The sequence below is a fragment of the Hypanus sabinus genome, chromosome 6, assembly GCF_030144855.1.
Source record: "Hypanus sabinus isolate sHypSab1 chromosome 6, sHypSab1.hap1, whole genome shotgun sequence".
In the NCBI taxonomy this organism is placed as follows: domain Eukaryota; kingdom Metazoa; phylum Chordata; class Chondrichthyes; order Myliobatiformes; family Dasyatidae; genus Hypanus; species Hypanus sabinus.
The window spans coordinates 109,902,840-109,928,542 of record NC_082711.1 but is presented as its reverse complement, the minus strand read 5'-3'; the positions used below and the strand labels follow the sequence as shown (position 1 = coordinate 109,928,542).

General features: G+C 43.9%; 1 protein-coding gene across 2 annotated transcripts in view; it reads left to right on the top strand.

Moving 5' to 3' along the window:
- The window catches only part of LOC132395746 (ligand-dependent nuclear receptor-interacting factor 1-like), a 49,297-nt gene that overhangs the window by 13,903 nt on the left and 9,691 nt on the right, over nucleotides 1-25,703 (top strand). For both annotated transcript variants that reach the window (XM_059972719.1, XM_059972718.1), the window contains exons 3-4: nucleotides 12,118-13,687; nucleotides 21,200-21,496. In XM_059972719.1, coding sequence (XP_059828702.1) covers nucleotides 12,118-13,687; nucleotides 21,200-21,496 — 1,867 coding nt within the window. The remainder of the gene's footprint in view (nucleotides 1-12,117; nucleotides 13,688-21,199; nucleotides 21,497-25,703) is intronic.

Below are 25,703 nucleotides of genomic sequence, written 5' to 3'. Positions count from 1 at the left end.
ATTGCTGAGTGCGTGCCTTCAGGCTTCTATAATCACCTTCTCAACAGTAACAATGAGAAAAGGGCATGTCTTGGGTGGTGGAGGTCCTTAATGATGGACACGGCCTTCCTAAGGCACCACTCCTGTACCCATGATGGAGCTGGCTTAATTTTACAAGTTTCTGCAACTTACTTTGATCTTGTGCAATAGTCCCAACCCACCTGCCCCCCTCCATACCAGATGGTGATACAACCAGTCAGAATGCTCTCTGCTGTATATTTGTAGAAGCTTTCAGTTGACAAACCAAATCTTCTCAAACTCCTAATGAAATATAGCAGCAGTCTTGCCTTCTTTGTGGTTGCACCAATATGTTGTGTCCAGGTTAGGTCCCCAGAGATATTGACACCCAGGAACTTGAAATTCCTCACTCTCTCCACTTCTGATCCCTCTATGAGGATTGGTTTGTGTTCCCTTGTCTTACCTTTTCCGAAGTCCACATTCAGCTCTCTGGTATTGCTGACGTTGAATGCAGAGTTGTTGCTACAGCACCACTCAACTAACTAGTATATCACATTCCTGTCCATGCTTTCGTCACCATCTGAAATTCTTACAGCAATAGTTGCATCATCAGCAATTTCACAGAGCTGTGCCTAGCCACACAGTCATGAGTGTAGTGAGTGTAGAGCAGTGGACTAAGCACATGGTGTGCCCATGTTGATTGTCAGCGAAGTGGAGGTGTTAATTCCAATCTGCACTAATTGCAGTCTTAAGGTTAGGAAGTCAAGGATCAAGTTGCAGAGGGAGGTACAGAGGCCCAGGTTCAATCAGATCTGTGGGAATGATGGTGTTAAGTGCCGAGCTGTAGTCAATAAACAGCATCTTGACATAGATATTTGCATTGTCCAGGTGATCCAAGGCCAAGTGGAGAGCCACTGAGATTGTGTCTGCTGTAGATCTATTGTGGTGATAGGCAAATTGCAGTGAGTGCAAGTCCTTTCTGAGGCAGGAGTTGGTTCTAGCCATGACTAACTTCTCCAAGCATTTCATCACAGTAGACGTGAGTGCTACAGGACAATAGTAAGGCAACTCATGCAGCTCTTCTTGGGCACTGGTATAATTGTTGCCCTTTTGAAGCGGGGGGAGCTTCTGAATCTAGCAGTGAGAGACTGAAAGTGTCTTCGAACACTGCTGCCAGTTGGTTGGCACAGGTTTTCAGAGCCTTACCAGGTATTCCATTGGACCCTGCTGCTTTGTGAGGGTTCACCCTCTTGAAAGACAGCCTGACGTTGGCCTCCGAGACAGAGAATAGAGGGTCACTGGATGCTGTAGGAATCCTCATAGCTGTAGTTTTATTCTCCCTTCAAAGCCAGCATAAAAGGCTTTGAGTTTGTCTGGTAGTGAAGCATTGCGCCATTCATCATGTTGGGTTTTGCTTTGTAGGAAGTAATGGCCTGCAAACCCTGCCAGAGTTGACATGCATCCAATGATACCACCAACCACTCTCAGAATTATTCCTTGGTCACTGCACAGGATCAGGAAAAGCAGCAGAAAGTTGTAAACTCAGCCAGCTCCATCAATGACACTAGCCTCCCCAGTATCCAGGGCATCCTCAATAAGCAAAACCTCAAAGAGGCAGTGTCTATCGTTAAGGGACCCCATCACCTAGTACATGCCCCCTTCTCATTGTTATCATCAGGGAGGAGGCTACAGGGGCCTGAAGGCACATATTCAATGATTCAGGAACAGCTTCTTCCCTTCTAACAACAGATTTCCGAATGGACAATGAGCCCATGCACATTACCTCAATACTTTGTCTTTTTGTACTAATTCAATTTTTAAAGTATATACTAATTATAATTTGCAGTTTTTAAAATTTTACATTGCAATCTACTGCAGCTGCAAAACAAAAGATCTCATGACATCTGCCAGTCATGTTAAATCTGATTCTGACAGTGACGCAGCTCTTTGTAGGCGGGGGGGTGGGGGGGATTGATGAGGTTTGCTAATGGGGTTCAGCTGATGAGGGCATAAGATGTGCGAGATGGTAAGAGATCTCAGGTCTTCGGGCCCACAGTGAAAGATTTTCCAGCCTCCCCGAAGACACGTGAGTCTCCTGCCGCGACATTGACCCTCGATCCGCCCGTATTCAGAGCCCTGAGATCCCAGGCTGCCAGACACTAGACCGCCTCTCAGGCCGACCACTTGGCGTGCTGAACAGTGGCCGGTCCTGAAACCCTGAGAACAGGTCCCATTCCCGCAAAGAACCGAAGTCTGCAAAGTCATGTAACAAACCAGCAATAGTTTCTAGTAACGCATCCTGTGTAGGATGTTTTGAATCTCCATTTGTTTGCTATCTTTTATGATTTGCATGATTTGTTCTATTTTACACATGTTGGTCTTCGTTATATACAGTATGTTTTTTTAAAATAGATTTTGTGATGTTTCTTTACTTTTCTGTGGGGGGCTGTATGTGGTAGAAATACTTTGATAGCCACCACAGTAGGTTAGCAGCTAGTGCAAACGCTATTACAGCTCGGAGTGCTGGAGTTTGGAGTTTAATTCCATCTCTGCTGAGTTTTTACGTTCTACCCATGAGTACGTGGGTTTCCTCCAGGTGCTCCACAGTTGAAAGACATACTAGGTAGTAGGATAACTGGTCATTGTAAATTGTCCTTTGGACCAGTGTTATGAGGTGGGGTGTTGGTCCGGAAGGGCCTGTATCACGCTGTATCTATAACTGATTAATTAACTTTAAACTTTGAGGTAGAAAAGTTGAGGCTTTCCCTTTAGCGTGTGGATAGTCAGAGGCTTTTTCCCAGAACTGAAATGGCTAACACAAGAGTGCACAATTTTCAGGTGCTTGGAAGTAGGTACAGAGGAGGTGTCAGTGTTTTTTACGCAAAGAGTGGTGAGTGTGTGGAATGGGCTGCCGGCAACGGTGGTGGAGGCGGATACAATAGGGTCTTTTAAGAGACCTTTGGATAGGTACAGGGAGCTTAGAAAAATAGAGTGCTATGGGTAACCTTAAGTAATTTCTAAGTAAGTACATGTTTGGCACAGCATTGTGGACCGAAGGGCCTATATTGTGCTGCCAGTTTTCTATGTTTCTATGTTTAACAACTAACTCGATGATTTTCTTTCTCATTTTCTCTTTTACCCAGGTTCATGGACTTTAGTTAAGCCATGGTTGGGTGCTAGTGCCTTTGAGTACTTGTAAAGACTGAATGTCTGTGGAACGGTGGGGGGGGGTGGGGGGGGGGAGGGGGAGGGGAGTGGAAATCTCATTGCAACCTATTGAATATTGAAAGGCCTTGATAGAGTCCATGTGGAGAGGGTGTTTCCTGTATGGGGACATCTAGGACCAGAGGACACAGTCTCAGAATAGAGGAAAGTCCATTTCAAACAGAGATGAGGAGGAATTTCTTTAGCCAGAGGATGGTGAATCTGTGAAATTTGTTGTCACAGGTGGCTGTGGAGGCAAATTCACTGGTATATTTAAAGTGGAGGTTTGATAGGCTCTTGATTAGTCAGTGCATCAAAAGTTACATGAGAAGGCAAGAGAACGGGGTGGAGAGGAACAATAAGGACTCCGCTCTGAATATTATTTTTGGTTTTTATTAGTATGTGCACAGTTCGTTTTTTTTACACTTTGGTTGTTTTTCCGTCTTTGTGGTTTTTCATTGATTCTATCGTGTTTCTTTGGATCTACTGTGAATGCTGGTAAGCAAATTAATCTTGGTTGTACATGTTGACATGTGAGGGGTGATTGATAAGTTTGTGGCCTAAGGTGGAAGGAGTCAGTTTTAGAAAACCTAGCACATTTGTTTTTCAATATAGTCCCCTCCTACATTTACGCACTTAGTCCAGTGGTCGTGGAGCATACGGATCTTGGACCTCCAGAAGTGGTCCACAGCATCGGTGATTGATAAGTTCATGGTGTAAGGTAGAAGGAGATGAGTTATACAGCTCTCGTTACATGCACATGCATTTCAACTCTTTGAGTGATTTTGCAGAAAGTTTGAAGTTAGTAACTCATCTCCTTCTACCTTAGCCACAAACTTATCAATCACCCCTGCTGTGGACCACTTCCGGAGCCCAAGATCCGTATGTTCCACGACAGCTTGACTAAGTGTGTAAATGTAGGCGGGGACTATGTTGAAAAATAAATATGCTAAATTTTCTAAAATTGACTCCTTCTACCTCAGGCCACGAACTTACCAATCACCCCTTGTATATAACCTGATAATAAATTTATGTTGAAGTTTGAAAACTGAGTGGAGCTGAGTGGGATAATACATTGTCCTCGATGAAATTGCAGAGCAGGTCTGATGGGCCGAATGTCTAACTCTACTCCTGTGTCTTCTTGTCTTATGAATTTTATTTGGGCACCAAAGTGATTCTAATAGAGACAAATGCAAGGTGGAAATCCAAAGCAACACACACACAGTGCTGGGGGTTCTCAGCAAGTCAGGGAGGGGGATAAATAGTTGATGTTTTGTGCTGAAACCCTTCTTCAGAGATAAAGCTACTATGTGCTTTTCATCAAATCTGCAGCCCTTTCTATTGTTGGAAAACACAAAATTCAAAGTAAATTTATTATCAAAATGCATATTTAAGGCTTTAGTTGCTCTTGGTTGGGGGCAATACGATATGGAGAGCAAGTTGCTGTCCATGCAGCAGGCTCCCCCTCTCCAAGCAGCTGATTAATTGAAAGGAACAGCAGAGACTGGTACAGTTTAACATCGGCGGTGTCACAGGAGTTGCCAGTCAGCATTGAGCTCAATGTAGGACTGCCTTTGGGACTCCAGCTCCGGATTTTTCCTTGGGAATTTACTCCTGAAACCTTCCCAATGAGTGGATATAGCTGTAAGGCAGCAGAGGTTTGAGCTCAGCATTTGCCAACCATGGCTGATGAGCCCCAGCTCCCCAGAGGACCTTGCCTGTTCTCCTGTCAATAGAAACTGTTTTGCTTGCTTAGCTAAACCACACGTAAAGGCCAGGCAATGGACTTGGTTGACAAGGACTCTTTGAGATGCATGCCATTAGGAGCATTTAGTAGGCATTGGGAGCCTAACACCACTATTCCAGCACCCCACCTCACCCTTCAGTTATGACAACTTCAAGGTACCAAGGTACTTCTATGTTACCATGTAATACTCTGAGATTCATGTTCTTGTAGAAATACAATAGTATCAATGAGGAACTACACACATAGATTGGTGAACAGCCAACATGCTAAAGAAGACGAGGTGTTTAAAAAAAAATAGCAAATAAGGAGGGAAAATTCAAAAACCTTAGCAACAAAGAGACTTGGGAGGCCTCGTGTAGGATTCCCTAAAGGTTAATTTGTAGGTTGAGTGGGTGGTGAGCATTCATTTCAAAAGGATCAGAATATAAAAGCAAGGATGTAATGTTGAGGCTTTATAAAGCTCTGCTGAGGCCTCACTTGTAGTATTGTGAGCAGTTTTGTGTCCTTTATCTAAGAAAGGATATGCTGACATTGGAGAGACTTCAGAAGTTGTTGACAAAAGTGATTCTGGGATCGAAAGGCTTGTTATATGAGGAACATTTGATGGCTCTGGGTGTCTACCCACTGGAATTCATAAGAATTTGATGCAACCAGTCAGGATACTCTCCCTTGTGCCTCCATAAAAGTTTGGCAATACTTTAAATGACAGGCCACCTCTATGCAAATTTCTAAGAAGTAAAGTCTCTGTCATGCCTTCTTGAGTGCTGGACCCAGGACGGATCCTTTGAAATGACAATACCAATGGTTTTGTTTAACTCAGTTCCGTTGTCATCAGTTAAGCCATGTTTGGATGCAAGTGCCCAGAGATGTGGAATTTCTTTAGTTAGAAGGTGGTGAATCTGTGGAATTCATTGCTTCAGATGGCTGTAGATGCCAAATCATTGGGTATACTTAAAGTGGAGGTTGACAGGTTCTTGATTAGTGGGCGTGTCAAAGGTTATGTGGAGAAGGTGAGAAAATGGGGTGAGAGGGATAATAAATCAGCTATGTTGGAATGGCAGAGCAGACCTGATGGGCCAAATGGCCTAATTCTGCTCCTATGTCTTATTAAAACTCAGTCCTCCAACTAATAAAGGCTAGCACTCTATGTGCCTTCTTAATAACCTTGTCAACATGCTCAGCAGCTATGAGGAATCTATTGATATAGATCGGAAGATCTTTCTCATGGCTCCTTCTAAGCTATACTTGTGCACGTCTGCACAGTAACCAAAATGCTCGTGCGCATAGGTTTTGTTGCCAATAGCTGGAATTTTATTTTATATAATGTTAATATAATTTTGAAATCTATGCTAGCATAATAGTCAAATACCCTGTAACTGTGTTAATGAATATAATCCATACATTTTCTAAATAATATACCACAGCCTTTACTTTGAAACATTTTAAAGCTTCAATGTATTTATATTGTCAGTGTTTCAAGTTAGAATACATTTACAAATTGTAACAATAAACACAGAATGGAAGTCAGTAGCTCATTGCTCTGGACCACAAATATTTTCAAAAGTGTTGCTTCCTCAGAATTTTTTTTGTTTATGATTGACTGAAGATGAACATAAATATAATTTCAGAATACTTTTATCACGTAGGAATTTGGAGAAATGACTGATTAACTTTTATTGAATGAAATGTGTTTAATTGCATAATGGTGCTGATGCTTTGCAATAGTTCAACTAAGTTAAAAATATTATGTTAATGATTTTCATTTGTACTCGGTGTCTGAGGCTTCTTGCTTAAGTGCCCAACAATAATTTGCCAGTATTGATGGCTTCTGGTTGCCCTGGTATCTTTTTTTCGTGACTGCAGTGTCCTGGTGAAACCTTTCATCATGCTCGTCACTAATTTGCAGGGAAGAAGTCTAAATGGGAATGCAGAAAATGAATCTTTATTGACATGTTGCATTTCATGGTTTTATATGCTTGAAGCATGCTTTCAACCAGCTGCATGTAGTTTGGTGCTCTGTAGATGCCGAGAACAATTTCAGCAACTTTCTTGAATGCCTTCCATGTGATTTTCTCTGGTCCCACTAGAAACTCTTCAAGTTGCCTGTCATTGGTGACCTGTTTGATTTGTGGACCAACAAAATTGCTTTCCTTAATCATGGCATCAGTTATTCTGGGAAGCATCTGTCTCAAATATCAAAATCCTTCATAGAAATTTTTGTGCCTGGTGATAGCAAATTCCATCCTTACAGTCCTGAACCCAATAATTATTACTAAACCTGTCCTGCCATGCAGCAGCCACACTGCCTAAGCATGCCTGGACAAGACAGGAAACTTTCCAGCTGACAATGTAGGCAACATTTAAATTGACTTGAATTATGAATTGAAATAATAAACATAAGTTTATTAAAATATGGTGTGTGATGGGGAAATTTCATGGTGATTTTCATGATCAGTAGCCCAAAATTCATAAGATACACCTAAAGGTATTCAGGAAGCAAAATCTTTGTTGTCCAGTGTTGTTAATAAACTCCCAGTATGCTGAACACCAATGCTGTCCAGTCAAAATATTTTACTTTTGCCATTTTGCCTCTCTTGTTGTAACATCTTGACATTATTTACTTGTGTTGTGATTTGTGTTTGTGTGATAAGATAGTGGATTTGTAATAAGCACTGATGTAAAAGAGTTTGTGAAGCGTGAAGGAGTTTCTTGGTACTGGATTTCATTAAATATTTCAATGAATCTATAAAATCTAAAGAATGAGAGTTTCCAATTTTCATTCTAAATATTCATGGTATGCATAATTATAAAAAAGTACTGTGCAACATCGAAGCTTTTTTTAGAAAAAATTAATATTTCTGCTCAGAGCAATGGTTGGTCTGCGTACTATAAAAAAATAATTAGAGGGAACATAGATGACTCTGGTCCACCACACTGCTAAGAATCCTGCCATTAACCCTGTATTCTGCCGTGAAATTTGACCTTCCAAAGTGAATCACTTCACGCTCTTCCAGGTTGAACTCCATCTGTCATTTCTGATCCTGGCTCTGCATCCTGTCAATGTCCCATCATAGCTGACAGCAGCCCTCTGCTCTACCCGCAGTTCGTATAGGTCAGCATGATTTGTGATCCGAGGTTTATTTCGAGGTGCTGCATGTTAACAGACACTTCTGGCCCAACAAACCCATATACCCCCCCCCCCCCCCATTCCACCCATGTGACTACTAACCTGTATGTCTTTGGAATGTGGGAGGAAACCCACACAGTCACAGGGAAACAGGGCAGGAATTGAACTTGGGTCACGAGTGTTCTTGATTAGTGGGGGTTCTTGATTAGCCCTCACAGGGCATTACACTGGTTGCTACACTACTGTGCCTCCCCCATATCACAGAATCAGGTTTAATATCACCAGGAAGTCTAACCAAACTTGTTGTTCTGTGACAGTAATACATTGCAATATAAAAACCATAAATTGCAATAAGTGTGTAGGTGTGTGTATATGAGTTGAGTGTGTGTCTCCAGGCTCCTGTACCACCTCCCTGATGGTAGTAATGAGAAGAGGGCATGTCCTGGGTGATGAGGGTCCTTACTGATGAATGTTGCCATTTTGAGGCATCGCCTTTTGAAGGTGCCCTTGATGCTGGGGAGACTCGTGCCCGTGATGGAGCTGGCTAAGTTTACAACCCCTGCAGCTTTTTCTGATCTTGTGCAGTGGCCCCTGCGCACTAGATGGTCATGCTATCAGTTGGAAAGCTTGCCACGATCCATCGGCAGAAAGTTTCAAGTTTCCTTGGTGACATACCAGCTTTCCTCAGACTCTTAATGCACTATAGCTGCTGTTGTGTCCTTGGAATTGCATCAATGTGTTGGGGCCATATTGAATTTGCTTCAGGGCCTAAGTGGGTTGCATTTGAAGCTTTCCTGGATGGTGTCAACACACTAGTTATCGACAAAGGCCACTGATTTGTCTGAGAAAGTAGAGAGCAGCATCATTTTTTTGAGCCCTTCTGCTCCATCTGCCAAAAGCGTAATTCTCTGGTGGCTAACTATGTTAATTCCTCTCTCCATTCCTGTTCTGACATGTTCCCTCCTCTTCCATTCCTCACTCTGGCCTCTTCCCTCTTCTCCCCACCTGCCCATCACTTCTCCAGGAGCCCTCCTTTATTCCATCGTCCATTCTCCTCTCCTATCAGAGTCCTCCTTCAGTCCTTTTATCTTTCCCCTCCACTCCTCTTCTTCCCCTTCCCCCACCATGTTATTCTGGCACCCTCCCCCTTCCTTTCCAGTCCTGATGAAAGGCTTCGGCCCGAAACATTGAGCGCTTATTCCTCTCCATGGCTGCTGCTTGACCTGCTGAGTTCCTCCAGCATCTTGTGTGTGTGCATCTCGTGATTTTCAGTAATCGGGATTGTTTTGGGTTAGGCTGGAGTAAGGGCGATGCTGAAGCAGGCTGAGTTATCTAAACAGGCATCAGTCTCGGTGATATGTATGCTGTTAACTTATTCTGGGCTCTTGCTTTTACTTACAAGGTCATTTGTTTCAGCAGCTCTCAGATTTTCAGAGCATGTGTTTTAGTCCTTAAAACTCAAAGTACATATACTCTGTCACCATATATGACTCTGAGATTTGTTTTCTTGCAGGATTTAGAAGTTTTTTGTAAGCTGCCTGTAATACCATGAATATAAGAATGAAAAGGCGTCTTGCGGTTTATTTGACAATTTATTTATTCAGTGATAGAGCGTGGAGTAGGCCCTTCCAGCTCTTTGAGCTACACCGCCTCAGCAACCTTCAACAAACCTAATTAACCCGAACCTAATCACAGGACAATTTACAGTGACCAGTGTGACCTACCTGGTATGTCTTTGGTCTGTGGGGGGAACTGGAGCACTTGGGGAAATCCCATACATACAATGGGGGAGGGGAGTACGGACTTACTCCTTACAGAGTAGTGCTAGAATTATACTCCGGAATGCCCCAGGCTGCAACACTGACATGCTAACTGCTAACTGCTATTGTGGTTCACCAGCGCCAGCTTGCCCTAATTCTAATTCAAAGTTCCTGTACTTCCCTTCTGGTTGTGAATTCAAAGATGGAAATCAAATCTAATTATGTGGGTTCCTCAATAAGACATAACAGTAGAATAATCCCATTTGGCCCATTGAGACTGTTCACCATTCCATCATGAGGCTGGAACTAGGAGACATTGCCTCAAGATTCAGGGGAGAAGATTTAGGACGGAGATGAAGAGAAATTGTTTTTCCCAGAGAGTGGTGAATCTGTGGAATTCTCTGCCCAGGGAAGCAGTTGAGGCTTCTTCACTAAATATATTTAAGAAACAGTTAGATAGGTTTTTACATAGTAAGGGAATTAAGGGTTATGGGGAAAAGGCAGATAGATGGAGCTGAGTTTACGGACAGATCAACCATGATCTTATTGAATGGCGGGGCAGGCTCGATGGGCCAGATGGCCTACTCCTGCTCCTATATATTGTGTTCATCATGGCTGATTGATTTTTGCCTCTCAGCCCCATTCTCCTCCCTATAATCTTTGAGGCCCTGACTAATGAAGAACCCATCGACTGCCACCTCCGCTTTAAATATACCAATGACTCAGCCTCCTTAACTGTCTTTGATTATGAATTCCACAGATCAGTCACCTTTTGGCTAAAGACATTCAGCCTTATCTCTGTTCTTAAGAAATATCGTTGTGTTCTGAGTTTGACCCTTATGGTCCTAGTCTCCCTAGGCTATAGGAAACATCCTTTCCCATCTTCACTCTGTCTCAGCCTTTCAATATTCAATAGGTTTCAATGAGATTACTCCCCCCCCCCCCCCCCCCCACCATTCTTCTAAATTCCAGTGAATTCAGGCCAGGAGCCATTAAATGCTCCACGTATGTTAACACTTTAATTTCCAATATAATTCTTGTGAACTCCTCTGGACCCTCTACAATGCCAGCACATCCTTTCTTACATGCGTTGCCCAAAACTGCTCACAATACTGCAAGTACAGTCTGACTGGTGCCTTATAAAGCCTCAGCTTTTCTATTCTCGTCCTCAAAATGGATGATAACATTGCATTTGCCTTCCTTACCACAGTCTCAACCTGCAAGCTTACCTTCAGGAAATCCTTCATTAGGACTCCAAAGTCCTTTTGCATCTCCCAATTTCTGAACTTGCTCACTATTTAGAAAATAGTCTGTGCCTTTATTCCTGCTACCAAAGTGCATGAACATACACTCCCCGACATTCTAGTCCACCTGCCACATCTTTGCCCATTCTTAATATCAGTCCTTCTGCAGACATGAAATATCTAAACTGTGAACCACCTTATCTAAGCAATGTTTTCTTCCTTTCAGACTGGGAGAGCTTAAATTTGGTTCTTCCTAATTCTTCCTTTTTTCCCCCCTCTGTTTGGTGTTTTATCTGTTTTAAACCATGTCTGGGAAATGATGCAATAATTTATTGATTATATTAATGTTCATTTAATTTTCATTGAACCATACACATGTATACAGCTAAATGAAACAGCGTTCCTCCAGTACACAGTATATACAGGCACATGCAGTGCTTATAGTTACAATAGTACATTCAATCACAAAATAATAAAGCTCAAATTGCATGCATGCCACCACATACAATCCTGGGATTTATTTTCTTGCAGGCATATACAGTAAATACAAGCAACACATTAGAATCAGTGAAAGACAGCATGCAACAGAATGGACAAATTATCCATGTGCAGAAGACAACATGTAAATACAAAAAGAAGAAGAGAAATAATAAATAAGCAACAAATATTGAGAATATGTGATGAGGAGTCCTTGAAAGTGAGTCCGTTGGTTTGGGAACAGTTGAGGCGAGTGGAGTTACACGCTCGGGTTTAAGAGCCCGATTGTAGAGCCTGGTGGTGTGGCTCCTGAGGCTGCTGTACCACCTTTCCCAATGGCAGCAACGAGAAGAATGGGTGGTGGGGTTTCCTGTGACAGCATTCCAGATAGGTTTGCTCAGTGGCGAGGAAGGCTTCAACTTGAGAATCATCAACTTGTGCGGACTTTCTATTATCAATTGGGAATGCGTTGCGTAGCTTAGTTAAGATCGTGATGTCTTATTTTATAACGCAAGTGGATATGTTCATATTGCCTAAAACTTTTTTTAATGTCTCTCCTAGCACTTCGGGATGCATCTATAAGATTGTGCAGAGCACAGCTCTGGATGGAAAGAACATCCTGAAGCTAATTCCAGTCTCCAATAGCGCAATACGTTATATTCCAACAGTTCCTCTCCCAATTGCCACCGGCAGCGCCTCTACTAAATTGAACATGTTCTCTGTTGCAACAACAAACTGCAATGTCCAGACATGTCTTTCAATACTGCCGCCTACCAGTGGGGGTGGTTTACTGATAACGTCAGTTGACGCGCCTGTTGGCATCAGTAACGTCCCTCCAGTCAACTGTTCACCAGCAAAGATACCTACAGCAGCAAATGTTGCCCCTTTGCAATGTCCTCTGACAACAGTCACTTTCTCCGGGAAGCCAGTGCAGACCCTGCCAACTGCTACCCCATATCCAGACAAAGAGTTACGCAGTATAAAAACAGCTACGGTGAAAAGTCTGGCCATACAGAAATCCCAGCCTCCTTCTGCTTTGCCATTGGAACAACCAATCTATAAAGATGCTTTGTCAAGTCCATCAGTGAAAAATGCTCAGGCTTCTGTCACTTTGGCTCAAGATAAAATGAGTTGTAAAGTAACAACAGTTAGTGTGCAGGCTGCAGCTCCAACCCAAGCATCACTAACATTACCCAAGGACGTACAGAGTGATAAGCATTCTTGTCCTTTGGCGCAGAAATGTCAAGCATCTCCTTTATCACCGGACCACAAGACATACATGTTTTTAAAATCTCCAATACTGCCTTCTGGCCATCACCTTCTGATCCCCGCACATGCAGAAGTCAAGTCTATTCCAGCATCTCTACTGCCTCTTGCTATCCAGCAGAAGATTTTGCCTACTGCAGCCTCCAACCGTGTTGGTGGGCAACAATCCTCAAATTCATCTCCTATTGTCATTTATGTTTGCCCAGTCCGTACTGTGAAGACGATTCAGAAGCATCCTCCAAGCAATCGTCCCAAAAACATTGTTGAGGTCCCCACGGTTGTCATTAACAGGGCTGGTCCTGGGCCCAGCATAGCATTGCCCAGTGGTAGTGCAGCAACCTTTAATGCTGGGCAGCTGGCTTCTCTGAAATCGGCTATGCAGAACAAGCAACAGTTCCTACCACGCTGCCTTATTCCAGTTAAATCTTCCAATAATTTAGCCTCGAAGATCCTGAAGAACCTGGCTGATCACAAATATGTGGAAGAAAAGTTGTTAGACTTAATTACACCAGTGGGAGTTTCGCACAAAGATACCCAGGAAGACTTATTTTCTCCAGCGAAGGAGAATGCGCTGGTTATGTACAACAGCAAAGTCTACCTTGTTATTCAGAAGGGCAACGACTCTTCCAGTCCAGATCCTGAGACTCTTTCAGCTTCAGAAAGTCCTGGAGTAAAGGAAAGCACCTTGTCTCCAAACTTGCCACAGACCAATTCACAGGTTAAAATCAAGGAAGAGCCAGAGGACCCTGGCTTCAAACCAGTCCAGCTGGAAGGGAAGCAGCTTGAAGGCTCATCCACAAAAGTTTGCAATGTCCAAAATCCCAACAACGTGCACAAGACTCAGTGTGTGCCTGTCAAGTGCAAGGTGAGTCTTTCCATAATCTTTTTGCTAACAATTTAATCAACTGCTAATTGTTTTATCTAATAGTCTTAATTTCCAATGCAAGATAAAGTACAAAAGAGATTTGGTTGTATAAAATGCTAAAGCAATTGGTAGTAACAGCAACACATACAAAATGCTGGAGAAACTCAGCAGGTCTGGCCATAGTAAACAGTTGATGTTTTGGGCTAAGGCTCTTCATTAGTACTGGAAAGGAAGTGAGAGTGGGAAGGAGGACAAGTTAGAAAGTGATAGGTGAAGTTGGGTGGGTGGGGATTGAGAGATGAAGAAAGATGCTGAGAGGTAATAGGTGGAAGAGGTAAAGGGATTGATAGGAGAGGAGAGGAGAGTGGACCTTGGGAGAAAGGGACAAAGGACGGGCATCAGAGAGAGTTGACAGGCAGGTGAAGAGCAGAGGTGTAAGAAACCAGAGTGAGGAATAGAAAGATAGAAGAAAGAGAAGGAAAAATTACTGGAAGGAAATATTGATGTTCATGCCATCAGGTTGGAGGGATCCTAGATGGAATACGAGGTGATGCTCCTCCGCCCTGAGAATGGCTTCACATAGACAGAATATGAAGTATCATATTTTAGTTCTAACAAGTGTTTTATGCTGTTAAGAGCTTCCCTTCCAACTGTAACCTTTGCATATTCTAATTGTGTTCATAACTTTTTACATGATGTACGGTACCTTGTTTCCCTACTTAATATAAATGCTGGGAGGAGTGGAATGACCTTCATTAAATCAGAATCAGATTTAATATCACTGTCGTATGTCGTGAAATTTGTTGTTTTGCAGCAGTAGTACAGTGAAATGCATAGAAACTAATAATATGTCCACAGGAGTGGAACCCATTGTGGTCTTCTGCTGCTGGAGCCTGTCTGTTTCAAGGTTCAGCATGTTATTCATTCAGAAACACAAGTGCTAAGTAATGCTATCCAGTGAGTAAATCCAGCTCTGACCTCTCACCCCTAACATTATCTTCATAGAACATTACACACAAAATGCTGGTCAGGCAGTATTTATGGAGGGGAATAAACTGCCAACATTTCAGACTGAGACCCTTCGTCGGGGTTGGAAAGAAAGGGAGAAGTTGCCAGAATAAGAAGCTGGAGTGTTAGGGAGGTGGGAAGCACAAGGTAGCAGATGATAGGTGAAACCAGGTGATGGGAGGGTAATGAAATATGAAACTGGGAGGGGATAGGTAGGAATGGTAAAGGGCTGAAGAAGAAGGAATCTGATAGGAAAGGAGAGAAGATTATTGGAGAAATAGGAGGAGGAGGGGCATCAGAGGGAGGTGATGGGTGGATAGGGAAAAGAAGGGAGATGATAGGGAATGGTATTGGAGAGGAATAAACTGTCGATGACTTGCGTTGCAAATTGTCAACTGTTTAGCGCTCTTCATAGATGCTGCTTGGCCAGTTGAGATCCTCCAGCATTTTGTGTGTGTTGCTCTACATTTCGAGCAGCTGCAGAATTTCTTGTGTTGGTTACCTTACCGTCACTGTCAACATATCACTGGTTTCTATTGAGCAGAAACTGAGCTGGAGTAGATATATATAAGAATCAGTCAGAGGCCAGGAATTCACCTCACAATTCCACAATGCCTGCTCACCATTTACATGGCTGAAGTCAGGAACATAATAGAACACTCTCCTGTTGCCTGGATGAGTGCAACTTCAAGAGGTTGAACTCCACACAGGGTAGGCACCCACTCACTCACCACACCACTGACCGGTGGCCACAGCGGTACTATAAATGCAGCAATCAACAAGACCTTGTCAACTTTCAAAACTCACCACCTTTACAAGGGTAGGAAAGCACCTGACCACCAAGTTCTGAGAGTTGCCCTCCAGGCCACACATCATCTTGACTTATTCAGATTCAAATTCTTTAAATCACATATGTTGAAACATTCTTAGGGCTACTCAGGTCTTCATCAGGGAGTCCAGCCTGTGACCTGGTTCTGGGCTCTGCTGACAGGAGAAGCATCCTCATTTCATCCAGATTCTCAAGCCCTGTGAGAATACTGAGGGATTTGATGAGATCTCCTCTTTCTTAACTCTGGAGAACAGAGTTCTTGTCCACGCAGTATCCTCAAAATGCGAAGTATCCATTACTGTCACCAGTCTAGCAAGTCTTTGTTGCACTCCTTTCAGCCTGAATGGAGACAGGCCTCCTCTAGCCCATATCATTAAACCCGCTTTCTTCAGCCAGCTCCAATGAGGTCCCACCACCAACCACACCTTGTACTCCATACCACTTTTCATCTTTATTCCCTCCATGACTACTTGGTCCACTCATCCCTCCCCATTCCGTTCCATCTTCCTGCTCTCCACGAATACCTGGTTCATTCATCCCTCCCCAATCCGTTCCATCTTCCTTCTCTCCATGAATACGTGCTTCAGTCATCCCTCCCCAATCCGTTCCATCTTCCTGCTCTCCATGACTATCTGGTCCACTCATCATTCCGTTGTCCTCCCCATCCTATCCACCTTCATCCCCTCCATGGCTACCTGCTGCACTCTTTCCTCTTTCTTTACAGCTGCTCCTCCCATTCTATAATGCATTTTGTCCACTGTTCTTTCTGCCCTGCCATCCTTTCTGTTCCACTTGCCACTCACTTGTCCCCTCCAAGTTCCTATTATCACCTACATATACTCAGTGGTCACTTTATCAGTTTATTTAGATGAACCCATCTGCACCTTCTCTAAAGCTTCCACATCCTTCCTATAATTAGGTGACCAGAACTGAACACATTTCTTCAAGAATGGTCTAATCATGGTTTTGGAGATGCTGCAACATTACCTTTTGGTCTTGAACTAAAGCCCCTGACTAATAAAGGCCAACACACCATATGCTCTCTTAATCAACCTGCCAACTTGCACAGCAATTTTGAGGGAACTGTGAATGTGGACCCTACCAAGAATCCTGCTTCTTCTCTCTTCCTTCAAGTAGCATCACAGAGAAATGAAATACATGGGCATGCTATGTTGGTGCTAGATGTGTGGTGACATTTGTAGGCTGCACCCAGCACTATCCTTGCTGATTTGATTTGACACAAATGACGCATTTCACAGTTTTGATGTACTTGTGATAAATAAACATGTCTTTAATCTGATGGATAATCTGGGAGTGCTTTTCTGAAACAGTGTCATAAGGCTGGACCCTTTTCTGTGCACCATCTGTCAGCTAAGCTTGTTTGTACCACTTGAGATGTTGAGATGTTGGGATTTAAGAAAAAGTGTAACACACAAAAATTGCTGGAGGAACTCAGTAGGTCAGGCAGCATCTATGGAAATGAACAAACAGTCGCCATTTTGGACCGAGACCCTTTAGCAGGACTGGAAAGGAATGGAGTTGAAGCCAGAATAAGTAGGGGATGGGGGTAGTGAGCGAAATGAGCAGGTAATAGGTGTGATCAGGTGGGGAGGAGGAAGGGTGGGTGAGGGGGATAACGAAGTGAGAAGCTGGAAGGTGATCGGTGAAACGGACAAAGGGCTGGAGAAGGAAAGATCTGGTAGGAGGGGAGATTGGGAGAAAAGAGGAGGAGGGGCATCAGGGTGATAATCGGGTGAGGAGAAGGGAAAAGGTAAGAAAGAAAGCATGAGTTAACTGTGTGGTTTGCATGTTTCTTTTAAAGTGCCTCACATTTTGTTTCAACCTTTGCACGTCCTAGTGGAATATGCCACCGGGGTAGTGGGGGAGGCGGATACGTTGTTTTTTCTCATTACGTGCCATGCCTATGACTTGGACATTTGTGGCTTTTCCCTTGTCCTTGCTTTGCCATTCAAGACGGGTGACCCCAGACATGATCAAAACCCTTCAGAGTTCGTCTGCCTGGTCGCACTGGCTGCTCCCATGGCTTCACTTGACCCTGTTCAGTGGGGGGGAGTGGGTGCTAAGCAGGCACTACACCTTGCCCAAAGGTGGCCTGCAGGCTAGTGGAGGGAATGAGCACCATATACCTCCTTTGCTAGAGGCATATCTCCATATTGCCACTCATGCAGATGGATCAGAGACTTCTCAAAGGATCTCAGATAGGCACATGGATGATAGAAAGATGAAGGGCTTTGTGCGAGGTAAGGATTAGACTGATCTAGGAGTAGGTTAGAAGGTTGGCACAGAATCGGGGGTCAAAGGGCCCATACTGTGCTATAGCATTCTGTGTTCAAAATTTAACCTTATATAGTGATTGGCTTGCATAGAACTTTGAACAGCACAGTGCAGAGATAGGCCCTTTCTCCACAACGTCTGTCCAAAAATAACATCAAATTAAACTAAAACTCTTCTACCTGCATATGATCCATTCCTTGCATATTCATGTTTGTAAGAAGTAGCCTCTTACACACCACTTTGGGGTAATGAAATCAAACTTGCCTCGCGAATTTCCTTTATGTCAGAGGTAGGCTTTTTTTATACAGAGTGGTGGGTGTGTGGGATGCCCTGCCAGAGGTGGTGGTAGGGGCATTTAAGAAATTCTTAGCTAGGCACGTGAATGATAGAAAAATGGACGGCAGTTAGGAGCAAAGGGATAGATTGATCCTGGAGAAAGTTATGGGCTGAAGGGCCTGTGGGGTTCATTTGAACTCTGTGCCTGGCCACGACTTGTGCTTAGCATTTCTTCCTGGTATCAAGGATTTCTTGTGCAGAAATCTAGAGATGAGAACCTTCCCTCCTCCCCCCATCTGTACTTGAGGCATAAATATCAAGCAAGACGTAAACACACAATACTCCGCAGGTGCTGGGGTCAGAGCAACACGCACAACACACTGGAGGAACTCAGCAGGTCGGGCAGCATCCGTGGAAACGAGCAGACAACGTTTCGGGCTGAGACCCTTCATCAGGACTGAAGAGGGAGGGGGCAGAGCCCTATAAAGAAGGTGGGGAGAGGGTGGAAGGTGCAAGGTGTAAAACCAGTAAGGGGAAAAATCAAGGGGTGGGGAGGGGATAGGCAGGAAAGATGAAGAAGGAATGTAAAGGGATAGCACTATGGGTAGTAGAAGGAGGTAGAATCATGAGAGAGGTGATAGGCAGCTAGAGGAGGAGGCAGAGTGAAACTGGGATGGGGGAAGGGAGCGGGAGGGAATTACCAGAAGTTGGAGAATTCAGTGTTCATACCAAGGGGCTGGAGACTACCCAAATGGTATATGAAGTGTTGCTTCTCCATCCTGAGTTTGGACTCATCATTTCAGTAGAGGAGGCCATGTATGGACATATCTGAATGGGAATGTGAAGCAGAGTTGAAGTGGGTGGTCCTTCTGCCATCATCAATGATGCCCACACCCACATCTCCATTTCCTGCACTTCAGCCCACACCCCACCGTCCCGTCACCACAACAGGGACCAAGTTCCCCTTATCCTCACCTACCACTCCACTGGCCTCCGGATTAAGCATATTATCCTCCGCAACTTCCGCCACCTTCAACAGGACCCCACCACTAATCACATCTTTCCCTCTCTACCCCTCTTTGCTTTCCGCAGGGATCATTCCTTCCACGACTTCCACACGTCCCTCCCCACAGATCTCCTACCTGGCACTTATCCCTGCAAGCGTAAGTGCTATACCTGTCCCTACATCTCCTCTCTTACCACCATTCAGGGCCCCAAACACTCCTTCCAGGTGAGTCAACACTTCACTCGTTAGTCTATTGGGGTCATCTATTGCGTCTGGTGCTCCTGATGCGGCCTCCTCTGCTTCGGTGAGACCTGATGCAGATTGAGGGACCACTTCGTCGAGCACCTCCGCTCCATCTGCCAGAACAGACAGGATCTCCCGGTTGCCACCCACTTCAACTCTGCTTCACATTCCCATTCGGATATGTCCATACATGGCCTCCTCTACTGCCATGATGAGGCCAAACTCAGGTTGGAGGAGCAACACTTAATATACCATCTGAGTAGTCTCCAGCCCCTTGGCATGAACATTGAATTATCCAGCTTCCAGTAATTCCATCCCTCTCCCTTACCTCATCCCAGTCTCACTCTGCCTCCTCCTCCAGCTGCCTATCACCTCCCTCAAGATTCCACCTCAAGGTTCCACCACCCATAGTGCTTTCCCTTACATTCCTTCTTTACCTTTCCTGCCTATCCCCTCCCTGCTTCCCCTCCCCCTACTCCTTGATTTTTTCCCTTACTGGTTTTTCACCTGACACCTACCAGCCTTTTCCTTCCCACCCTCCCCCCACCTTCTTTATAGGGCCCCTGCCCCCTCCCTCTTCAGTCTTGACGAAGGGTCTCGGCCTGAAACGTTGACTGATTCATTTCCACGGATGCTGCCTAATCTTCTGAGTTCTCCAGCATGTTGTACAATATCAAGCAAGAGTTGGAAGATATTTTTATCACCCAGCAACTCACCAACCTAGATGATCAGGTAATTCAAGTTTTCTCTGCTAGGATGTGTTCATTTTTACATACCACTCCAAGTAACAATTTTTGAGACCAAGCCATGACTGGAGGATATACACTCAGTGGCTCCTTTATTAGGTACACCTCCACATCTGATTGTTAATGCAAATATCTAATCAGCCAATCATCTGGCAGCAACTCAATACAAAAAAGCATGTGGATATGATCAAGAGGCTCAGTTGTTGTTCAGACCAACATCAGAACGGGGAAGGAATCTGAGCGAAGTGACTTTGACCATTGTTGGTGCCAAATGTGATGGTCTGAGAATCTTATAAACAGCTGACCTCCTGGGATTTTCACCCAGTACCGTCTCTAGGAGTTTACAGAGAATGGTGCAAAAATCAAAAAAACAGTGAGTGGCAGTTCCGTGGGCAAAAAATTCTTTGTAAATGAGAGAGATCAGAGGAGAATGGCAAGACTGAACCAATCTGACAGGGGAGGTGACAGTAACTCAAGTACCCATGCAGTACAACAGTGGTGTGCAGAGGGCTATATCTGAATGTACATCATGTCGAACCTTGACATACAACACACTGGAGGAACTCAGCAGGTTGGGCAGCATCCGCGGAAACGAGCAGTCAACGTTTCAGGCCAAGACCCTTCATCAGGACTGAAGACAGCGGGGGCACAGGCCCTGTAAAGAAGGTGGCGGATGCATACCGACCTGCTGAGTTCCTCCAGCATGTTGTACATGTTGCTTTGACCCCAGCATCTGCAGTGTACTTTGTGTAAGTCGAACCTTGAAGCGGATGGGCCACAGCAGAAGACCATGGACATACACTTAGTGGCCTCTTTATAGGCACAGGAGGTATATAATAATAACGTGGCCACCAAGTGTATAATGATCAAAACTGTTATTTGTTGTCATTTCTTGACATTTGTAATCAATATTTTTTGTGTAATTTATACAGGGACAATGATAGTCAAAATCACAGAACCTCGTCATATTAGCAAGTGAAAATGTAATATTTTTAATTATGTGTTGCTTGTATCACACTGTGATTCTGCTTGTGAGCAGTTTAATGCATTTTAAACAAAATTTCTGTATTTTCCGAAAAGCTAAACATCTTGTCCTCTTCTCCCAACAGTGCATGGAGCCAGCTAGTACGACGGTTGAAGAGGAAATGGATAAGCAGTTACAGAAGAACGCAGGAATTTGCTTGGATCTCCGAGTCTGCCTCACCAGAATCTCCCCTGAGGAGATTGAACGATGGGTGAGGACTGATTCCCCTGCAACATCTGAATCCCTACAGTCATCCAGAGAGCAGAGCAAGAAAGTCGATGATGCCACCAGCAGTGAATCTCAAGTGAATTTGATGCTTCCGATTAAGAAGGAGGAGCCTATAGAGCCAACATACTGTGCACATCATACAAGGGAGATTGAGGTACATAACTAATCTGGCAACAGTTAATTATTTAAAGGCTGTCAAATAATTGTAACACTGGCAATGTACACTGGCGTCTGAGTTCAGAATCAGGTTTATTCTCACTTGTTTCAGTGGCAGCAGTACAGTGCAAGACATAAAAAATTACTGTACGCTATAATAGGTAGATAAATACATCACCATTTTAAGGTTAGCTCAAAATTGTGAGCATCATGGAAGCGGAGCTGTTAGTGTGATGCTATGAAAGCACAGGGGGTCGGAGTTCGGAGCTCTGTTCCAATGCCTTCTGTAAGTAGTTTGTACATCCACCCTGTAAGTGCATGGGTTTCCTCTTGGTGCACGGGTTTCCTTCCACTGTCCAGAGTCTTGCTGGTTAGGTTAATTGGTCATTGTAAATTGTCCTGTGATTAGGCTAGAGTTAAATAGGTGGGTTACTAGGCAGTGCATCTTGTTGGGCTGGGAAGGCCACTCCTGCTCTGTCTCTCGAATGAAAATAAATATAGCAAAGAGGGAACTGGCAGACGTTATTATTACTAATGTACTGTACGTTGTGAAATTTGCTGTTTTGTGGCAGCTGAACACTGCAATACAAAAAAATTGTAAGTTATAATAGATAACAATGAATTGTGATAGATGAAGTTTCCTGGATTGGAGCATTCATTAGAAAGGAAGGTTGGTTCTTTCCTCTGGAGGCTGAAATAATAGAAGTTCATAAAATTACAAGAGACTTAAGTAGATATAGACACTCACACACAGACACACATAATTCTACAGCTGCTGGAAATCCAGAGCAACAAGCACAAAATGCTGAGGAGCTCTTTGGAAAGAAATAAACAGTCAATGTTTTGGGTTGAGTCCCTTCACCAGGTCTGGAAAGGAAAGAGGGAAGATGCCAGAATAAACGGGGGGGGGGGGGGGCGTTGGGGGCGGGGGAGAGGAAGAAGGACAAACTAGAAGGTGACAGGTGAAGTCAGGTGGGTGGGAAAGGTAAAGGGCTGGAGAAGAAGGACTTTTGGCATGGCAGAAAAGGAAGGGGAGGGGCACCAGGTGATAGAAGAGGTAAGACGCCAGAAGGGGGAATAGAAAAGGAGGGGAGGGGGAGGGAATTGTTTTTTAATGGGAAGGAGAAATTGATATTCATGCCATGATGTTGGAGGCTATCCAGATGGATTGTGAGGTGTTACTCCTCCAACCTGAGAGTGGCCTGATCTGGTCAGAAGAGGGGGCAATGGATCACCATGTTGGAACAGGAATGGGGAGAAGAATTAAAATAGTTGGCCACTGGATACTCCACTTTTGGTGGATGAAGCACTCCCCAGATTTACATCAGGCAGGTCTCACTAATGTACAGGACGCCACGTCAGGAACACTGGATAAAATAGATGACCCAAACAGATTCACAGATTGTTGTTTCACCTGAAAGGACTATTTGGGTCCCTGAATGGAGATGAGGGAGGAGATGAATGGGCAGGTGTAACATTTCTATTGCTTGCAGTTATAAGTGCCCAGGATAGAGATTAGTGAGGAGGGATGAATGGACAAGGGAATGGTGGAGAGAGCAATCCCCATAGAAAGCAGAGTGTGGGAGAGGTAAAGACGTGTGGTGGTAGGATTGCAGAGTCTTGAGATAGTCACAGTTACTTTCCTCGGGGAAGACAGACAGACATAGTTTATTGATCTCGAGGGAAACTGGGTTTCATTACAGTCACACTAACCAAGAATAGTGTAGAAATATAGCAATATAAGGCCATAAATAATTAAATAATAAGTAAATTATGCCGTGGAAATAAGTCCGGAACCAGCCTATTGGCTCAGGGTGTCTGACACTCTGAGGGAGGAGTTATAAAGTTTGATGGCCACAGGCAGGAATGACTTCCGATGACACTCAGTGTTGCATCTTGGTGGAATGAGTCTCTGGCTGAATGTACTCCTGTGCCTAACCAGTACATTATGGAGTGGATGGGAGACATTGTCCAAGATGGCATGCAACTTGGACAGCATCCTCTTTTCAGACACCACCATCAGAGAGTCCAGTTCCACCTCCACAACATCACTGGCCTTTACGAATGAGATTGTTGATTCTGTTGGTGTCTGCTACCCTCAGCCTGCTGCCCCAGCACACAACAGCAAACATGATAGCACTGGCCACCACAGCCTTGTAGAACATCCACAGCATTGTCCGGCAGATGTTAAAAGACCTCAGTCTCCTCAGGAAATAGAGACAGCTCTGACCCTTCTTGTAGACAGCCCCAGTGTTCTTTGACCAGAAATGACAAATACTGGAGGACATAACTTTAAGGTGAAAAGGGAAAGATCAAAGTAGATTTGTAGAGCAAACTTTTTATTTACACAGAATTGTTAGTGCATGGAACATGCTATGGGAGGTGATTAAAAACAGATATGATAGTAATGTTGAAGTTGTGTTTACAGAGACGGATTAACAGGCTGGAAATAGAGAAACATGGATTATGTCCAGGCAGATGGGATTAGATAGATTGGCATGGTGGCTCACACAAACATTGTGCTTCTGTGCTGTACTGTTCTATACTCTACTTTGCAATGAAATATTTAAATATGAATAATAAGAGCAAAGTAGTGAGGTAATGTTTATGGATTGATGGACCATTCAGAAATCTGATGGTGGGCCTGAAGAGAGAGAAAGAGAGAGAGAGTGATCCTGTACCTTTCCCCTGCTGGTCGCAATGAGAGGAGGACATACCGTGCATGTTGGGGGGGGAGGGGTTTCACGTTTTTGGGTGTCAAAATCTCTGAAGACTCATTGATGAGTTTTGATGCCATTATGAAGAAGGCATGGCAACAGCTACATTTCATTGGGAGTTTGAGATTTGATTTGTCACCAAAGACTCTAGCGAAGTACCGTGGAAAGCATTCTGACTGGTTGTGTCGTAGTCTGGTGTGGATTGCACCAGTGCACAAGATCGGAGAAAGCTGTAGAGGGTTGTAGACTGAGCCAGCTCTGTCAGTAACACTAGTCTCCCCAACATCGAGAATGCTTTTAAAAGGTGATGCCTCAGGAAGGCAGCATCCATCATTAAGTTCATTATTGTAGATACCAACTATCATGCCTAAGAAGCGAGGGATTGGATAATATACATTTCCACCTTCCTGCCTGACCAGACTTTTCCTTGCAAATTATTAAACTTAGATTTCTTTAAGCATGAGCTGGTATTTAGTCAGTTGTGAAATAATCCTTTGTAAGATATCTGTGTTTCACATGGACGAAACATAGTGAGTATTAGGTCATTGTATATGTTTGACAGTAACAACATCAGAGCAGGGTTAAATACTATTCACCCCCCCAATCACCCGTCTGGAATTTATAATATGTATGACTGAATATCTATCTGAAACGTAAGTCCAACTTCAAGTATTTCTCCATCATCATTAAAAGTGTTTGATGGCTCTGGGACTGTACTTGGCCAGAGTTCAGAAGAATGAGGGGGTATCTCATTGAAACTTATTGAATATTGAAAGGCCTTGATTGAGTGAACATGGAAATATATTGGGGCAGTCTGGGACCTGAGAGCACAGCCTCAGAATTAAAGGATGCCCCTTTAGAAGAGAGGTTTGTTTCTCTTTATTTATTTAGAGATACAGTACAGAGTAGGCCCCTCTGGCCCTTCGAGCCTTGTCACGCCAGCAATCCCTGATTCAACCCTAGCCCAGTCACAATGACAAATTAACCTCATAACTGGTACTTCTTTGGATAGTGGGAGGAGATCAGGGCACCCAGAGAAAATCCACGCATTCCAAAAGGAGGACGTACAGACTGCTTAAAGATGATGCTGGAATTGAGAAAGGGTTACCGGGAGAAGGCAGGAGAATGGGGTTAAGAGGGAAAATTAATCAGCCATGATGGAATGGTGGAGCAGACTTGGTGGGTTGAATGGGCTAATCCTGCTGCTATGTCTCATGGTCTTCTGGGAAATGAATATTGGATTCGGTTATAGTGTCCTCCCTGTTTTCAAACTGTACAATTTACCGTCTTCTAAAGCTAACACTAAAATGTAATGCAACACTGTACACTTGAACGTAAAGATTATTGTCAATAAGCAAAGTTCAAAGTACATGTATGTCACCATATGCTACCCTGAGATTCATTTTCTTGTGGGCATTCACAATAGATACAAAGAAATACAATAGAATCAATGAAAATCTGCACACAAAGATTGACAAACAATCAATG